The sequence below is a fragment of the Argiope bruennichi genome, chromosome 9, assembly GCF_947563725.1.
Source record: "Argiope bruennichi chromosome 9, qqArgBrue1.1, whole genome shotgun sequence".
Taxonomy (NCBI): Eukaryota; Metazoa; Arthropoda; class Arachnida; order Araneae; family Araneidae; genus Argiope; species Argiope bruennichi.
The window spans coordinates 100,596,345-100,613,021 of record NC_079159.1 but is presented as its reverse complement, the minus strand read 5'-3'; the positions used below and the strand labels follow the sequence as shown (position 1 = coordinate 100,613,021).

The following is a 16,677-nucleotide window of genomic DNA, read 5'->3' as shown; positions in this document are numbered from 1 at the left end:
CATATAAATGATTTCAACTTCTTATTTCCTGATCATCCTTATAACAGCTAAATTTCCTCAATGTCTTTAAAAAAAGAGAAACATAATTAAATTATAAGCTGGTGTTAAAATGTCTATTGTGATTAACAGTTTTTACAAATCTTCTTCCTCGACGGGAAAAAAATATAGCATCGCAAGGGGCAATTAAAATCGCTCTCATCCTTTGTTAATTGTTCTCTCCTGACAATTAAATCTTCATCACCGAATGGGGAAAATCCATCCGATCTTCATAAATAAACAAAGTCAGAAAACCGCAAAATATTACACTGTGCTAAAAACCTATTGACGCACATTTGGAGACTTTTGCAATTCTTTTCTCTTATCGTAACTGGTTTGGGGTTAGAGAGCTTTTTCTTAAAGAACTTTCAAGAATATTATTTTTATTTTTCAATTTATTTATTTATTTTTAGATGACATTGCCCGAGGTAATAACATCTTTCACCTTTAATGAAAACTATAGCTAACTGATGGCCAAAAGTAAAGTAATAATAATATAAGTTGCATAAAAGACGCTAGATAAAACAAAATAATTTTAATTCCAACTCTATTCTGAAAATGTCTTTTATCGTCTCCCTTTTTATTATTTTTTAAAAATTGCTTTAAATCATATAGCAGCGAAAACAAACATTTAAACGATCGGTTTAATATAGCCACAATGCATATGTATATAAATACAATGAAGGAAATATTAAAACATTTTGATTCAAGAAAAGTATATTTTAGAAATTCATTAAAATATTTAATTAATAAATAAAATTTAATAGAAGTAAAATTATTATCATTGTTAATCTTTTTTCAATGTTAAATGTGACTTCAAAATGTTTCCAATCAAATAATATGCTCTAAAAATTTAGAAGGAAAATATCAAATTTAATTAATTTCTAATTAAAAATCTAATTTAAATTCTTAACAACTTTTTTCAACTTCTACTCCTCTAGATGTAAATAAGTGCCAAATTTGATAGCAGTAAGTCCCATATGTCTTCTCCTGTAGAATTTTTTAAATGATTTTTTTCTTTCCTACATGCCTTAATTTACAGATGGTATGCCAGCCTAAAAACACTATCACGTAAAATAATAAAAATAATGATCTCTTACGGATTTTGAAATTTTGGCTTGGGAATACGAAGAATATGCAAAATCGTTTCAATTCATTTTCTGATCAGTAAATTAAAGTACGGTGACTTAATATTTCATTCAATGAAATCAATTTTAATGATATGAATTCAATTAGATAAAGAATTCTGCGATTATTGTAATGTTAATTGCATAGGTAACACGCAACTTTAAGAAAAAGAAACGCTTTTTTTCTTGCTTAGTCAACAAGTATAAATCAGATAAAAAGGAAACTTTAGAAAGTATTTTGTCATGAAAACATTATGGATTAATTATGTTTGTTGATGACAATCTGTACGCATGATAAATCAAATAATACTGATTAAGTTTTCACCGATGGTTTTCAAACATATTAATTAGCAAACCAATAGTGTGTACAAAACGATTTATGATACAATACGGCAATGAATACAGTTATTAAATTCTCTGACCTCAGAAAACAAAACGTGCTTAATATATTTACTTTTTTTTCTTTTAATGAAAAATTTATTCAAGGAAGAAGTTTTTTTACTTTTGAGGAAGTACTTCGCTGCAAATATGTATATATGCTAATGATTAGGAACAACAGTTACCATGAAAGGCAAAAACTTTCTCCTTGCTCAAGGCATGCTATTGCCTTGAAGAATGTTGAAGAATTTTTATAAAGTAGTCCAACAATCATTTATCCATTAAATAAGTATGACTCTAAAGAAAAAAATTACTTGATTCATTAATAACTTCACTTTGTTTGAAATTATAGTATTTTAAAGGACATGCTGTATACTAAACAATTCATAAACAAATATTCATTGATTTGTTAAATATTATTATTTTTCTTCGGATGGCAATTGGGTTATTTTATTATTGGAATAATTATTACTTTTTATTATATTTTTATATAATTCCGTATCTGTATTATATTAAATGAAGTAATAGTTTATGATATAAAATATATAAAAAAACAATTGCAATAAACAGAGGAATGTTGAACCAAAATAAATTTAAATTCTAAGTTTATAAACTGAGAAATCTTATCTAATAAGTCGATATTTTATTATCAATTCTTAACGATTATTTGAAGACTGTTTGCAAATACTAATTATGGCTCATATATTTTTAGCACTAAGTGTATTATAACTTATTACGTACCACTTTCATCAACTTTTCGGCTTCCTTTACATTAAGAGATCGAGCTACAATATATAAACATAAAGTTAAGAAAACAAAAATATATAGAATATTCAAAAATGCAGAAATATATACATAAAAACTTCAGAAATTGATTATATTTACTTGAAAAAGAAAAATCCAAATTTGACTCATAAAATAACTTTCGTATTTTTTTTATCAAAATTATTATTATTATTATTTTGCTATATTTGTTATTTTATCCTTATACTTATTTTCAAATTGTTATCTAAATCAGCATTACCATACTTATTTTACAAAATATTTTTTTTTTAATTTTTATTTTGGAAGAATATTATAGTAATATATGATCGATATAAATTTATGAGAACAAATTTTAAAACTGTTAAGCAATAATAGTGGCAAAATTATTACATTAACTTAATAAAATGAAATGAGAAAAATAATAAAATATTATGTTAGTTTAAATTTATAAAAACTGAGTTTAAAATTTTTTTTAATTATTTATTAAATTAAGAATGTTTATAACAATTAAATATCGTATCATATCCTCTTTAATTCAGTTTTGTAAGGATTTCAGAATCATCATATTTTAAAATCTTTAAGAAACAGAAGGACCTAAAATGTTTTTTTGTTCTATTAAAGCGCGACCTCTTAATATCCGTTTAAAATTAGCATTTCTTAAACAACAATAAAAAGCATTCTTACACTGATGCTTCAAAAGTCCTTCAAATGCCACAATTTGGCATATAATTAATCTTAATATAATGAAGCGAGAAAAATTTTGTGCAATCTGATAACCATATTCATAACAAACTCACAACCCACGAAACAGTGTGGACAGTTTTAAGCTACTATATCAATCATCACACTTGTTTACAGGAGATCTTCCATTAAAATCAGAAATTTTAGCTGACAAGCCGTCTGCTAACCAGCAGGCGGTTGTCATATGAGAGGCGTAAGTTTCCAACTAGACACTTGTTGATTAAGACAGTTAACGATACGTTGCAACTTAATCAGCTTTTCATTGCCATTTCAATACTTCTTTATTTGAATTCTGATTGGTACATTCACTCATATTCTGGCTTTAAGAATTTTTAAGTCAAAAGTCTTAAAAGTAATATTTTTAACTGCTTGAATAATTTTATTATTACTCTATTATATATTAAAATATTTTAATAATTTTTACCTCCTGTAAAATAAAGGACCTGATGGATATTGTATTCTAAAAATATGCTGCGAAAATGTATGATCTATGGTAATAATTTTTGGCTTAACCCGTTACTGGAGACAGGAGTCAAAATGACTCCTCGTTGATCATTAGCTCTGGTCTCTGAATACAATAATCTCCTCAGTACCTTCAAGTTATTCTTTCAGCAGTATGTTGGCAAAAGTCTAAGTATGAACACGTGTGTATAACCGAGTTACCCTTTTTCAAAGTTTATTTGTTATTTATGGAGTCATTGAGCTCCATATCTGAAACTTCATTTGAATAATGCAAAAAGAACGAAGAAATATTCTTAAAATAATATTTTAAAATATTCTATTCATTTTTGTTTGTTAAATTCTAACATTTATCTAAATTAATGTCATTCCGCAATATCTAAACGAAGTAAATATCCATTAAAATATTGTTCATTTTTTTTCTTATAACATCTTTCTTTCATTCAATATTATAACATTTAATATTTTTAATATTAATATTTACAATTATTACATATTACATATTTACAATTATTACATATTTACAATTATTACATATACAAAAATGAATAGAATATTTTAAAATATTCTATTCATTTTTGTTTGTTAAATTCTAACATTTATCTAAATTAATGTCATTCCGCAATATCTAAACGAAGTAAATATCCATTAAAATATTGTTCATTTTTTTTTCTTATAACATCTTTCTTTCATTCAATATTATAACATTTAATATTCTTAATATTAATATTTTTAATTTAATATTTTTAATATTAATATTTTTGGTAACTAAATGATTTCCAGAATGTATTATGTTTCCAAAATAAATTCTATTGCTATTTACAAAAGAAAAAAAGAAAAATTATAATGGAGTCATTTGGACTCCATATCTTTAGCCGCCTGAGGAAATTCATGTCTCCAGTATGGGTTAAAAAATAAATTAAAGAAAGAAAGAAAATTTGAATATTACCTCGTAGAAAAGCCATAAGATCTGAATCATCATAGCGAGCTGGTATATTCCCTGCCAAGTTTTCTTTCAGCTGTAAAATTTATACCAAAATAAATCTATTTAGAATTTTTAAAATAAGAAAGAGTAAAAATAAAAAAGAGTTTACAGTGAATGAGATATATTAAATGAGATATTTTATATAGTATATGAAATATATTAAAAAACTTAATTAGAGAAATTATTCTGATTGACATAATATATTCCTATGTATTATTCATAATTCATAACTCTCTGTAGATCAAAGTTCATCTCTAGAATACAGTTAGTTAAATTTTGCGCAAACAGGGACTAATATGAGATTATATACAGTGATTTTAAACCAATGCAGTCGCATTTTCCTCGCATATAACAACCTAATATTAATCATGCATGTTTTGCAAATACACGTATCTAATATATTATAGATTTGTTCTCCTTAAATGCATTTTAAACTGTAAAAAAATTCATTTCGTAATTTTTTTTCTTTTTCTTCATGCATATGCGCTTAGTCAGCAGAATTAATAGCGAAGTTACCAGAGGAAGCGCAAATGATTTGTTTACTTCAAATACGTATTTTTCGGTTCTGGTCCACGATCGACTGCAAAGGCAGAAATATTGAAAGAAATAACGACTCAATATGAGAAAGGTTTTCTGCATTCTCTTCATTGTTCATTTTACAGTAACGCATCACTCGATTGCGTTTGAGAAAACAAATTGTATACTGAAGCATTCCTCCACTGGTGATTCAAGTGAACATACGCCATGATATTCATGTTCTTTAGAAGCAAGCAAATAGATTATTTTAGGACCTATTTATTAGAAAATGATTGACATTGCAATCAAAATAAAGCTATCGCCAGTTTTTCAAAGTATTCCTGAAATCAATATGAAACACATCAATAGGTACTTTAAGAATAAAATTTTCCTATTTTATGAATCCCACCGGGGGGGGGGGGTATCTAAGAATGAAAATGAGAAACTTCTGGTATAGTGATGGTATCCACCACCTAGGTGGATACAAATGGTGAAGATTTGGCAACCTCCTACCGATAACTGGACGTGCTTCCCACCGGAAGGGTGGTACCGTGACCGGTGATGGGCCTTAGGATTCAGCAATAGTTCTCGCCAATGCTGTTACGCCGATCTAGTCATAGAAATTGATCCGTATGCCTTAGTGGTGGGTCGAAATAGCCAATTCGTAGTTTAAAATTATGTGAATGAAGGAAAGAGGTTTGTTTCATTCACAATCCATCTTCCCGAATCAAGAGGTGTTTTTTTTCCTTTCAGCTCGTCATTTTAAACAGATTTCCTAAACTGCTCCGGGATTTTAACTCTTACTTAACACAGTATAACTACATATTTCACTTGCTTCTATAAAGAATACAAAGCAAACAAATCTGGGCTGCTTTCAAAAAAACGAAAGCTTAATGAATTTATTTTTACAAAGAATGTATTTGCTTTCATATCAAAAAATGGACTTTATTAAGATAACTTTTGAAAATATTTTTTCAAAATCAGCAGAAGTGTATGACAGTTAATCTTTTATCTGAAACGGAAAAATTCTTGAAACTCTCAGAAAAAAAATTTTTGAACCCTAAAACTTTATTATTTAAATTTATCATACTTAACACTCCAAAAATTTCTTTAAACATATTTGTAGTTGTATCAATGATAAATTCTGTAGTTGCATCAAACAAGAGACAACAAAATATTCCATTTTGAAAGCGTCACAATATCAAATTTGATCAAATTCATCGAAAACACACGGTATCATGTAATAGAAAACGATATTTTTATCGAATTGCATTCATTTTTAAAATTAAGATTAATGGAAACATCTGGCTGGCACAATTGATCGATTAGTGTTGCAACATGTATTAGAAAGGATAAATTCTTAGTCATTCTTTCAGACAAAATTACTCAAATTAAATTACCTCTTCTCAATATCAAAGTGAACAATATTTGCAATAGATATTTGTGAAATTTCACGCTATCTTTGCGTTTATCAGTCTGAAATTATATCAATTTTTCAGATCAAATTATAAACAGAATTTGTTTCTAGAAGCAATTTAATTATAATGCATCGCATCTAATATTCCTTATTTTATTTAATATGCATTTATTTCCTTGTGTTATTTGAGACATGTGAAAGTGAAAAACACCAGTTTTGTAGGAAAGGTCGAAATCTTTTTTCTCCCCCCCCCCTCCATTTTAACCTGTGTGAATTTTATATAGAGGAGGAAAAGTAATTACTGGCCGTTCCACTAGGTTCCTCCTATCTCACTCACTGTAACCTTGACCGAAGACATTGAGGGAAAGGTAGTCGTCTTTGAACAATAATTACTACCTTCGGTACTTTCATTTATTTATTTATTCATTCATATGTAGAATTCTGTTATAGCAAGCTCTCGTTTTGTAAATATTTTACTTATTAAATAATGTTTTTTTTTTAAATTTTGCTTTTAAAATATCTTTATTAAGTTTTAAGTATTACTAAATTATAATTATCATTAGTTGAAAATATGGAAACAAAAAATAAGAATATCAAAAATTTGAAAATATTTTGAGTACTGAAACATAGACATAGAAGTTTACAGATTTTTAATAATAAATCGATGAGTATATTTTAGAGTTGATTATTATATTAAGTAATACATAATAAATATATGAAGTATAACTTAATACATAATTTATCAATTACTAAATGTAATAAAATCATTTTAAGTAATTATAATTAAATCTTAAGTAATATAAATAAAATCTTATATTAAGTAATAATATTTGTACCACTGAGGCTTATTATATTGTTTTGGTTTATATATGTATATATAAGCCATATGTATATTTTTTACTGATGTAAGATTAGAAACTATTCTTAGAAATAAGAGTTCGCTTTCTTTCTAAGTTTTATCGAATTTTTTTCGTGATATCATTAAATTGTAAACAATGGGAATGTTCTTTTCTCAGCGTTTGCGTATGTAACCCAATATAGCGATTATACCACGCTCAATATGAGCTATATGCTTCTCAGTATAATGAAGAAAAAGAAGGACTCAGCAAACGAAATTATGACAGAAATCTTCAATTTTGGTGTAAATGCAATATACCAATTTTCACACTTTGCTTTCATGTCAGAGATTTTGTTGAGTTATAATGTTGACAAAACAACATGCAAGCAGGTATAATTCCTAAAATGTGTTTGTTTTGATTTGGTAGGTCTTAACGTAGAAAGTCCTTAGATGATTCAATTAATACATATGAAAATTATATCCATATCATTATTAGAAATTTATTTAATATTTATTTCTCGAAGAACTCTTAATAACAATAACCGTAGAAATCAGATTTCTTTACCATTCAATATTTTTTATCTCACAATTCTCCAATTAAATTTTCTGAACATTTTATTGCATTCGTTATATTATTTATATTTATTTTCTTATAATAAATTCTACGTTTCTTTCAGACAGTACATTTTATATCAGGCATTTTATTTTCTGGGGCAGTTTAAATAATATTCAAGAGAAAAAAAACGCGGTTACGAGTATAATAAATCATGAATTTATTGAATTAAAATTTAAAAAAATTCAAGTTAACACTACCATACAATAATAACAAAAACGGATAAGGGATTTAAACATGATCATAATTATAATTTCAAATAAAGATTACAATATTTTAATAATGATCTATAATTATAATTTCATCATTTATCACCTGAAATGTACTTTCAAATTAAAAGTAAAATAATTTTGCAATGAAGTGTTTATTTTATTAATTAATTCTGTAATTTTATATTAATAATGATCACAATACTCAGATTATTTTAAGAGTTGTTTGTGTGTTTCCTGTAAAAACTCGTTCCAATTAGATTTTGCGTTTATATTATATTCTCGATTTTTTTAGCTTTTTAATACTTAATTGGTTCATTTTCAGACATCAAGAAAACTTTCAGTGATTATAAAGAAATTTTTAGATATTATGCATTCCTAATTTTTTCGAAAATATTCTAAGAATCATTCTCCTTGAAATTATACAAAAAACATTTAACTGAACAGGTAAAACAAGCCAGATTATCATTATTTAAATCACAGTTTAAAATCAAGCAAGGTTTCCACGTGAGTAAACAATTTACTATGATTGTAAACATAAACACGAACGTTCTGGCTCAAACTGTTGGAACGAATTCGATTCGCTTAAAAACATTACCGGCAAAATGACTTTGAGAAATCAATGTTTTTATTTATTGAATAGGTAGCTGTTTCATTTATATTCTGATCAAATAAAACGATGCTTTTTCACTTTCGAAAACATAAGAAAAGGTATAAGAGCGCTGATAATAATAATAAAAAAAGAACTTGATCGACAGGTTTTGTTTTGACATTTTCATTATGATGTGACAAACGATGAAATTGGGGCACTGTTGCCTAAAGAATTAAAAAAAAAAAAGATAGTTTGACGTATTGAAAAGATGATAAATGAAAACAAATTTTCACCTCGGCCAACTTGGCTTGTTCTTCTTCTTCAACCAGTTGTTTGGCATCTATTTTGGGCGTTGGGTTCGCAACCTTCTTTCGCCCTGCAACGAAAGAAAAAAAAAATTGAAATCAGTATTACATTGCGGTTATGAAAGTAAGTAAATACGTAAATTGTGGTTGTAGATTTTTCTCGACTAGAAATATAAAACATATTTTTCCATTTGCCTTCATAATTCTTAGAAATAATTTTAATTAGATATTGAAGAGGAACGCAGAAGGTGCGAAGCAAATGCTCTCTCATTCTCGAGATACCTAAAAATAGTTCGAAATTGCGCATCGTCCCCTAATTCAAATTTAGATGGATGGATGCCAATTTCTTCTTACTTGCCTTAAAAAAAACACATGAATACAATAAAACTGAAATTATATAACCTTTTACTGGATATATAAGGAAATAATATGTATTAATACCCACATTAAGAAATGATAAAAAGCAGAAGCCCAATGTGAACATAGAAAACAAGTTACTACCTTAAATTTAACAAAATCCTTTCTTTTACGAGGATATCTCTTATTATGAATCATAAATTGAAACACAAATAACCCGAAAGGTAATTTAAAAAAAATAAAAGGAGATGATTTTCAATTGGCCTATTTTTTTTCAATCATTTTAGAAAATCATAACGCAAAATATGGAATCATAATTTTATAGGTGAAAATAGGACCGGTAAATTATAAATATTTTATAAAATGTTTATATTTTATTCGTATCTGTCTTTCTGTTTACTTATTAAATTATAAAATACTAATCTTTTTAAATATAATAATATAAATAGAAATTCTTTTTTATTTATTTATTCCAAATGAATGTTTTCCTATGCGTATTAATAACTTTACGCACATGCGAAGAATCTGAAAGCATAGCAGTGGTCTTATGGATCCGAGTAGGATGCATATCGGTTAGACAGTGTGTTGGGGTCCCAAGTGAAGGAATATTTATATCGATTTTCAAGGTTGCTTTATTTAAAATCTGAAATTTGTCATTAGTGTTGGGTAGACACTCAGATGAGTTCTATTCATTTTTAAAAATTTTTTATCATTATTTAATATTACTAAGTCCGTTTTTAAAATAATTGCATATCAATAAATTGATATAATAAAAGTGTAAACTTTTGTTGCTGTTGTTGTTACTTATGGCACTTTACAAACCCGCTGACAAATCAAAAGTGCAAACTAGTAAGTAATAGAAAAAAATTCTGTTAATCCAGGAGTATAGCTATTCTTCAAGGTGAGGTAGTTTAGAAAAAGATCTTTAATTTCAAAGACATTTTGGAAATGGCAAAATTTTGAGAGTTACATATTTAATCAGTTATTTAAGAGAGCAAACTTTATTATAGCTACTTCATATCTATCAATAATTTATTTTATAATTTCTCTATTTTATTTATCAATCTATATTATTAATCTATATTATCTATATCATTATTTTATTTAAAATTCTCTCAATAAGAATCAAATTCCGAATTAAGCCTCACTGATTGTGATTTCTAAAAAAGTCCGTCATTTATTTTATTGCTTGTAATGGAGTAGATACTATAACTAAGTAACTAAGCCTATCAGTTATTTCAGGAAAGATATTAATAATATTTTTTTCATTATTTTGAGAACATATGAGATCCTAGCTAAATTACTCGTAGAGCCTAGTAATAATCTACAAGTGTTCGAAATCGTAGATTATTGAATCAATCCTAATACCATCTTTGTATGCAGTTATCTATAATTACCAGTTCTGTAATTATGTATTTGTAGAATTGACTCCAGAATAAAAGACAGGATAAAATTCTAGAAAATATCGACGGTAGAGATTAAAACCAAAGGGCTTGTTAGATATTTGTATCATTAAAAATATTATAAGATTTTTGATGCCCTTTTTTGCCAAAATAATTCGAGCAAAAGTAAGAAAAGAATCCTTTAAATTTCCAATTATATTAATATAATTAATGAAGAAAATATATTATCTGAAAATTATAAAGCAGACGCGATTTTAAAGTATTTATAATCTTCTAATTTTAAATATTGATTTATTATTTTCAGATATTTTGAATTTTAGATATTGGTCTAGTTATAAAAGCAGAAATTGAAAACAAAAAAAAATTCATTTTAAAACCAAAACACTGGTTAAATAATTATTGAGCTAGTTTTCCAACTTATTATCAATTCATTTCATGCAGATATGTTAAATAATTGGGTTATATTGCGGAAGAGAAAAGGAAATAAGCACGATACTTCAAATAAGACCGCCTCGCGAAATGGTTAAAGCTTTGATATTCGATTAAATGAAACTTCTTGTTATAGTATAAAGTGTGATATTAATATCAGAGAATGGTTTATTAAAAGTCCAGTTTAGTTATATTAAATTCCCGTTTTTAATTATCTAATAAAAATATTATCTAATAAAAATGGTTTTTGTTCTATTTTAAAATTTAAACAAACTAATTTTTAATGAAATTAATTTCAATTCCTTTTAGTTTCTCCATTAATTTTAACATCTTTTTTTTCTTTTTAATTGTATAAACAGTTGATAATAATATCTTTATTTTTATAATGAAATTCCAGTTACATTATTCCATCAAATCATTCAATCACGTGATTAATTGCCACTTTTAAAAATAAGGTAAAAACTACTTTCCTTATGCATTAATTCCGAACTAGGATTTTCATTTCCTAGATTTTATTTTGTTGTCTATTATTTATTTTTTTCTTTTACACATGCAGTTAATGTGTGGTAAACTAATTCCATTACATTTATGTTTTTTTAGTTTTAATAATAAAGTGAAATTTTAAATAAAAGATTTTTATTAATATTTTAATAGCAAGAGAAGCCAATATTTAGAGAAAGCAAACTATTTTTTGAAAGCAGCTTTTTGGTTATAGTTTAAAATTAACTCTTTATATTTATACAAATTTTGTAGTTATTTCTAGAATTTGAATAAAATTCTGTTAAAAAGAGTCTCAGATAAAAAAAATTATTGTTTGGATATTTTCACCTGAAAATAAAAAAATAGTATTATTTTAAATTTTATTTATTTTGCGAGTCAGTTCTTTCCAAACGAAATCGCTTGGAATTTTTTCCTAAAAACGAATTTTTTCCTCCTCAATTCAATATCAAAAGAATTATAAACGATATTGTCTAAAAACTGATTAAATTTATTTTTAATTAGATGAAGTATTAATTTTAAGATTTTATTTTGTATACAAAAAATACTGCAATATCCATGTTAAGTTAAATTTTGCGTTCTTTTAAATTTTGTTATTCACGGTGATGAGAAAAGTCCTAATGTTTTAAAATTGATTATTTACTTCAATCTATGCCATTAAGTGATTTAATTCAATAATTTATTTGAAATTAAAATTCAAAAAAGCTTTAAGTTAATAAATGCCAAAAAATTTAAAAATTGAAATAAAGTTTTTGAAACAATGAAAAATTCGGTAAATATTATAAATTATTATAATTTATAAAATGAATTTCATGTACGTATAAACAATTTCGATTCTAGAAAATTATTTCTGGAATTTCCAGATCACGTGATTCAAACGGTGAACAATGTTTTCCAATTCCCTTTTCATTTTTAGTAGCTTTTCTTACATTCAACTTATTTTAAAATTACTACTTAGGTTTCTAAAACCTCATTTAACATAGGAGCAATTTTCGAAAAGTCTTCGAATTCACATAAGGAAAAGTAATTTTAACTTATTTTTTCATTTGTAAAAGACGCAATTCTCAACTACCCATCGTTCGGTAAAACGATTCTTTGTAAGGAAATAATTTTCTTTGCTTTTAAATAGAGCAAATTTTTTCATCAGAAAATTCTGAAATCTTTGGTATGAAGACACCGAAGAGTAGGAAAAAGTCAAAGTAACTCTTTTTAAAATTTCATTTTCTGTCTAAAAATGAAATACTTTTCAAACGCATGTTTATTTTGTAACAATTTTATTAAAAAGAATGAAAAAGTTCAGGTACCATGTAAGTTTCTTTATAGTTGTTGTCATGTTCTTATATTTATGTATTTTAATTTCGTTTTGAAAAGATACAAAATTAAGTGATTGTATTAATACTTGTAAAATAATTACAGGTTATAATCCAAATTTTTGAGTATTTAATTTATTTTAGATTGATCGATCCCTGTTTAATATATTTTTTAATCTGATAAGTATATTTTTAATCCCATAATTCGCATTAAAATTTGTATTATTTTAATTGCCTTTTGTATGTTATGTTGTCTACCTGAGCCATTCCAATGTATACTAGTCCCAAGACATCACAGCGCTATTAAAAACAGTAGAATGTCAGGTTCATATATCTTATAGATTTCTCAGTATTGTAACTTCACTTTCTTATTCGTCATGTAAACTGAATTGATTTCGAACAGAATAAAGTTTTCTTAGCAATGGAAACAAATCACACGATTATATATTTTATAAAACAATGAGAGCAGTTTGAATTACAGGCCAGCAATGTAATTTATTGTGGAAAATATGGCAAAAAAACTGTTAAAAAAGGAAAAATTTGCACAATTTTTGAATTGTTATCATTAAAAAGACGATTTAAAAAAATTTAAATGGTGAAAAAGTCATTTTTTCCTGCAATATTTTTGGGGGTTATTGCGGTAAACGTCAAAATTCAACTTAATTTTCAATTCGTTAAAATTCTAATCAAAATTTCAAAAAAAGTCATTCTGAAGTGCTCATTCAGTATTTCAGTATTTCCAATATATATGTGCCAAATTTATTATCTGATGGACAAACAGTCTGGCCTATAGATTGCAATACACGTATACATTCATCTTGATTAGTAGTAGCATAAAAATATAATAACCCTTTTTGTAGCATGTTTTCTAATGCTCAAATCTACTATTATCATTCTGTGGATTTGCTTTTTATTTAATATTAGGAGATTTTTAATTTAAATGTGTTATTTTAATAATGAACTGATAAATTTTTTCGCTTTTCTATTAAAGTGACTTTCCCATAATTTAAAAAAAAAACGAAATAATACTTAAATAAACAAGATTAAATGTTCATTACAATGAATTATTTTCTCCAATTTGCTCTGTTCTTATCTGATTAACAAGTTTTATTATTAAAAAGCAATTCAATATGCATACTACCTTCATTTTTTTTAAACTTTACATTGACTTAAGAGCACAGTTGAAATCATTAAACCCTTTCTAATTGATAAACCCAACGTAATTACAATTATCTGGCTTTTCTTTCTACAATTAATTTCTCACTTCGCGTGACCTCTATTTCTACGATTTGTAACACGTTTTGGAACAATTTTTTCACGTCATTCCGTTTTCTAGTTTGTAGGAAACCAGTTGTGAGACTACCCTTTCCTTTATGATTACAAAAGAAGAAGAAAAAGAAAAAACAGTCTTCCAAGAAAGAAAAAACAATTTCCAAATTGTTGGTGAGCCGGGATCTACCTTTGACGTAAACCTATGGTCAGGCATCGGAATTTCTACTCACTTTTATACGCATTCGGGTTTCACTGGGACCAGACGACCTTCGCGTTTCTGTAGTAGAATAATTAATTCTTCAGCCGAAGTCTCACACTATCAATCGAACTCACGTGAGATAACATCGCTCTCTCATGCGAAGCCGCTAAGGTAAGCTGACTTTGATTATCATTGATTTTTAAAGATAGCTTTCTTTTCCACAATTGTGTGCGATTTTCTTTGATAATTTAATTGTATTTCGAAAGTTTGCATCTATAGATTTTATATGCTAAACATTCTTATTGTCTCTTCAGTGCGATTGAACAGATATGAATTTCAAAGAAATTTTTATCCTGTGAATGTTTGTTTCGATGCATATTATTTTGATGAAAATCTGTTTTTTTTTATGGAAAAGGATTCTGTTGTTTAAAACAGATGCAATTATTTTGTTTAAACAAATAAAATGAAGTATCATAAAGGGAAATTTAAAATTTATATTAATTGATTTATATTTCAAATGTTTATTTTAGTCGCATTTGGATTTTATCGAAATAAAAAAATATATATATATTATCATTTTCGCTTTAAATAAGCTAATTTTTTATTTGTATTTTTCTTGTGCTCTTCAATTTCCATCTGGAAATAATTAAACTTTCATCAATTTATTTTAGTAATATGATTATTTATGACAAACATATGGTTTTATGGAATTAAGTGTTTAATTTCCATTTCTGTAATAATTTTTACACAAATCGAAAAATATTTGAAAAAAATTTAAATTAAAAACCGAGATTAGATAAAATTCATTTAAATTTCATAAAAGAAATATTTCTAAATTTGTAACAGAGAATTAGACAAGTATTTTAAAAAATTCATCTTTTATTGTGGCATGGAAATAATACGAAAAGCTCATTGTTTAGAGTGTTGTTTTTTTTCTTTGAACCCTTTTCATAAAAAAGTTAATCCTTTATGCTCTAAGAATGAGATTATGAATGTTTAAAATACTGAGTTTAAAAGTTAATGTTCGATAAATGTCCGAAAATGAATCCACTGCACATTATAGATATTAATACTGATTTAATCAATTAATTCTGATCTTCATAATTTAAATATTTATAGCTAGTCTAATCTATAGTTTATTAAATTTATATTTACAAAATATTTTTCGGTGTATGCCATTCATTAAATAATTAAATTTCTTTTTTTTTCTTTTAATAATAAATAAATTACCGAAACAACCAGCTCAAAATTTTATTTATTTCTTAAAAATAAATGAATTCGTCCTCAAATTTTGAGATATATCTAAAACTTAAGTTTCTTCGAATATGTGGAATAATTAAAAGATATAATCATGCTTAATAGATATACCAATGAAATATTTACAGTTACATGCCATTGAAAGGATATAAGCATTTATCTTTAATCAAAATATTTTATATTAGTGTATATTTTATTATATAAGTAGAATTATTAACTATATCAATATTTGAATCTACAAATAGATAATGATGCTAAAACTTATAATTATGCTATTCGAATATCACTTATATACTTAAGAAATTATTATTATTTCGCAGTCCTAATAATCAATTAAATAAAAGCACTTTTTTTAAAAAAAATCTTGACATTAGAAAGTTTGTTTGGGAACAGATCAAGGTTAAATCTACATTAAGAAAAGAAATTCTTATTTGATAAAGTTGAACACTTTATAAAAGGCATATCTATATGTTACAGGATGAGAGAGTTTTATAACATTTATTGTGTTATTTTTCAGTAGTTTATGTAGATTGAATTGAATTAACAACTTTTATTGATTTAAATTCAGAATCTTTCAAATTATTTATCATAAGTGATAAATTTATTTCTTAGAAAAAAAACTAAAGGATTTTTTTTTCGAGTATAAACATGAATTAGGATATTCACTGAATTTTAATAATTAAAAGAGTAAAATTTTGAAGCAATTCTATTTCGATTCAAAACAATTATAAGGATCAAGTGAAATTTTAGGCAGCATTAAAATTCATTTCAATTTAATGGAAATATTTAATAAATGTTTTAAATACTGGTATTTTCAGAAACAAAAATTAGATTTTTTTTTGTTTGTTTATACATCAGTTTGGAAAATATCTGTCAATTTACTGCTTTGGAAAGGAGCCAATTTAGAAATAACTTGCAATACTTTAAATTAAATCTTACTTCTAAGTCGTTTAAGCCTTTTTTTTTTTAGA

General features: G+C 25.7%; 2 protein-coding genes across 3 annotated transcripts in view; one reads left to right on the top strand and one right to left on the bottom strand.

Annotated features, from left to right (window-relative positions):
• LOC129983988 (SEC14-like protein 2) overlaps window positions 1-16,677 on the bottom strand; it is a 48,348-nt gene that overhangs the window by 21,304 nt on the left and 10,367 nt on the right. Inside the window, exons 2-4 of the mRNA XM_056093725.1 lie at window positions 8,970-9,052; window positions 4,456-4,525; window positions 2,283-2,326 (exon numbers count right to left, since the gene is read on the bottom strand). Of these exons, the coding sequence (XP_055949700.1) occupies window positions 2,283-2,326; window positions 4,456-4,525; window positions 8,970-9,052 (197 nt within the window). The remainder of the gene's footprint in view (window positions 1-2,282; window positions 2,327-4,455; window positions 4,526-8,969; window positions 9,053-16,677) is intronic.
• The window catches only part of LOC129983989 (SEC14-like protein 2), a 113,410-nt gene continuing 109,571 nt past the window's right edge, over window positions 12,839-16,677 (top strand). Inside the window, exons 1-2 of one of the 2 annotated variants that reach the window (XM_056093726.1) lie at window positions 12,839-12,975; window positions 14,315-14,620. The gene's annotated coding sequence lies outside the window, so the exon portion shown is untranslated. The remainder of the gene's footprint in view (window positions 12,976-14,314; window positions 14,621-16,677) is intronic. The other variant, XM_056093727.1, reaches the window with a different exon arrangement.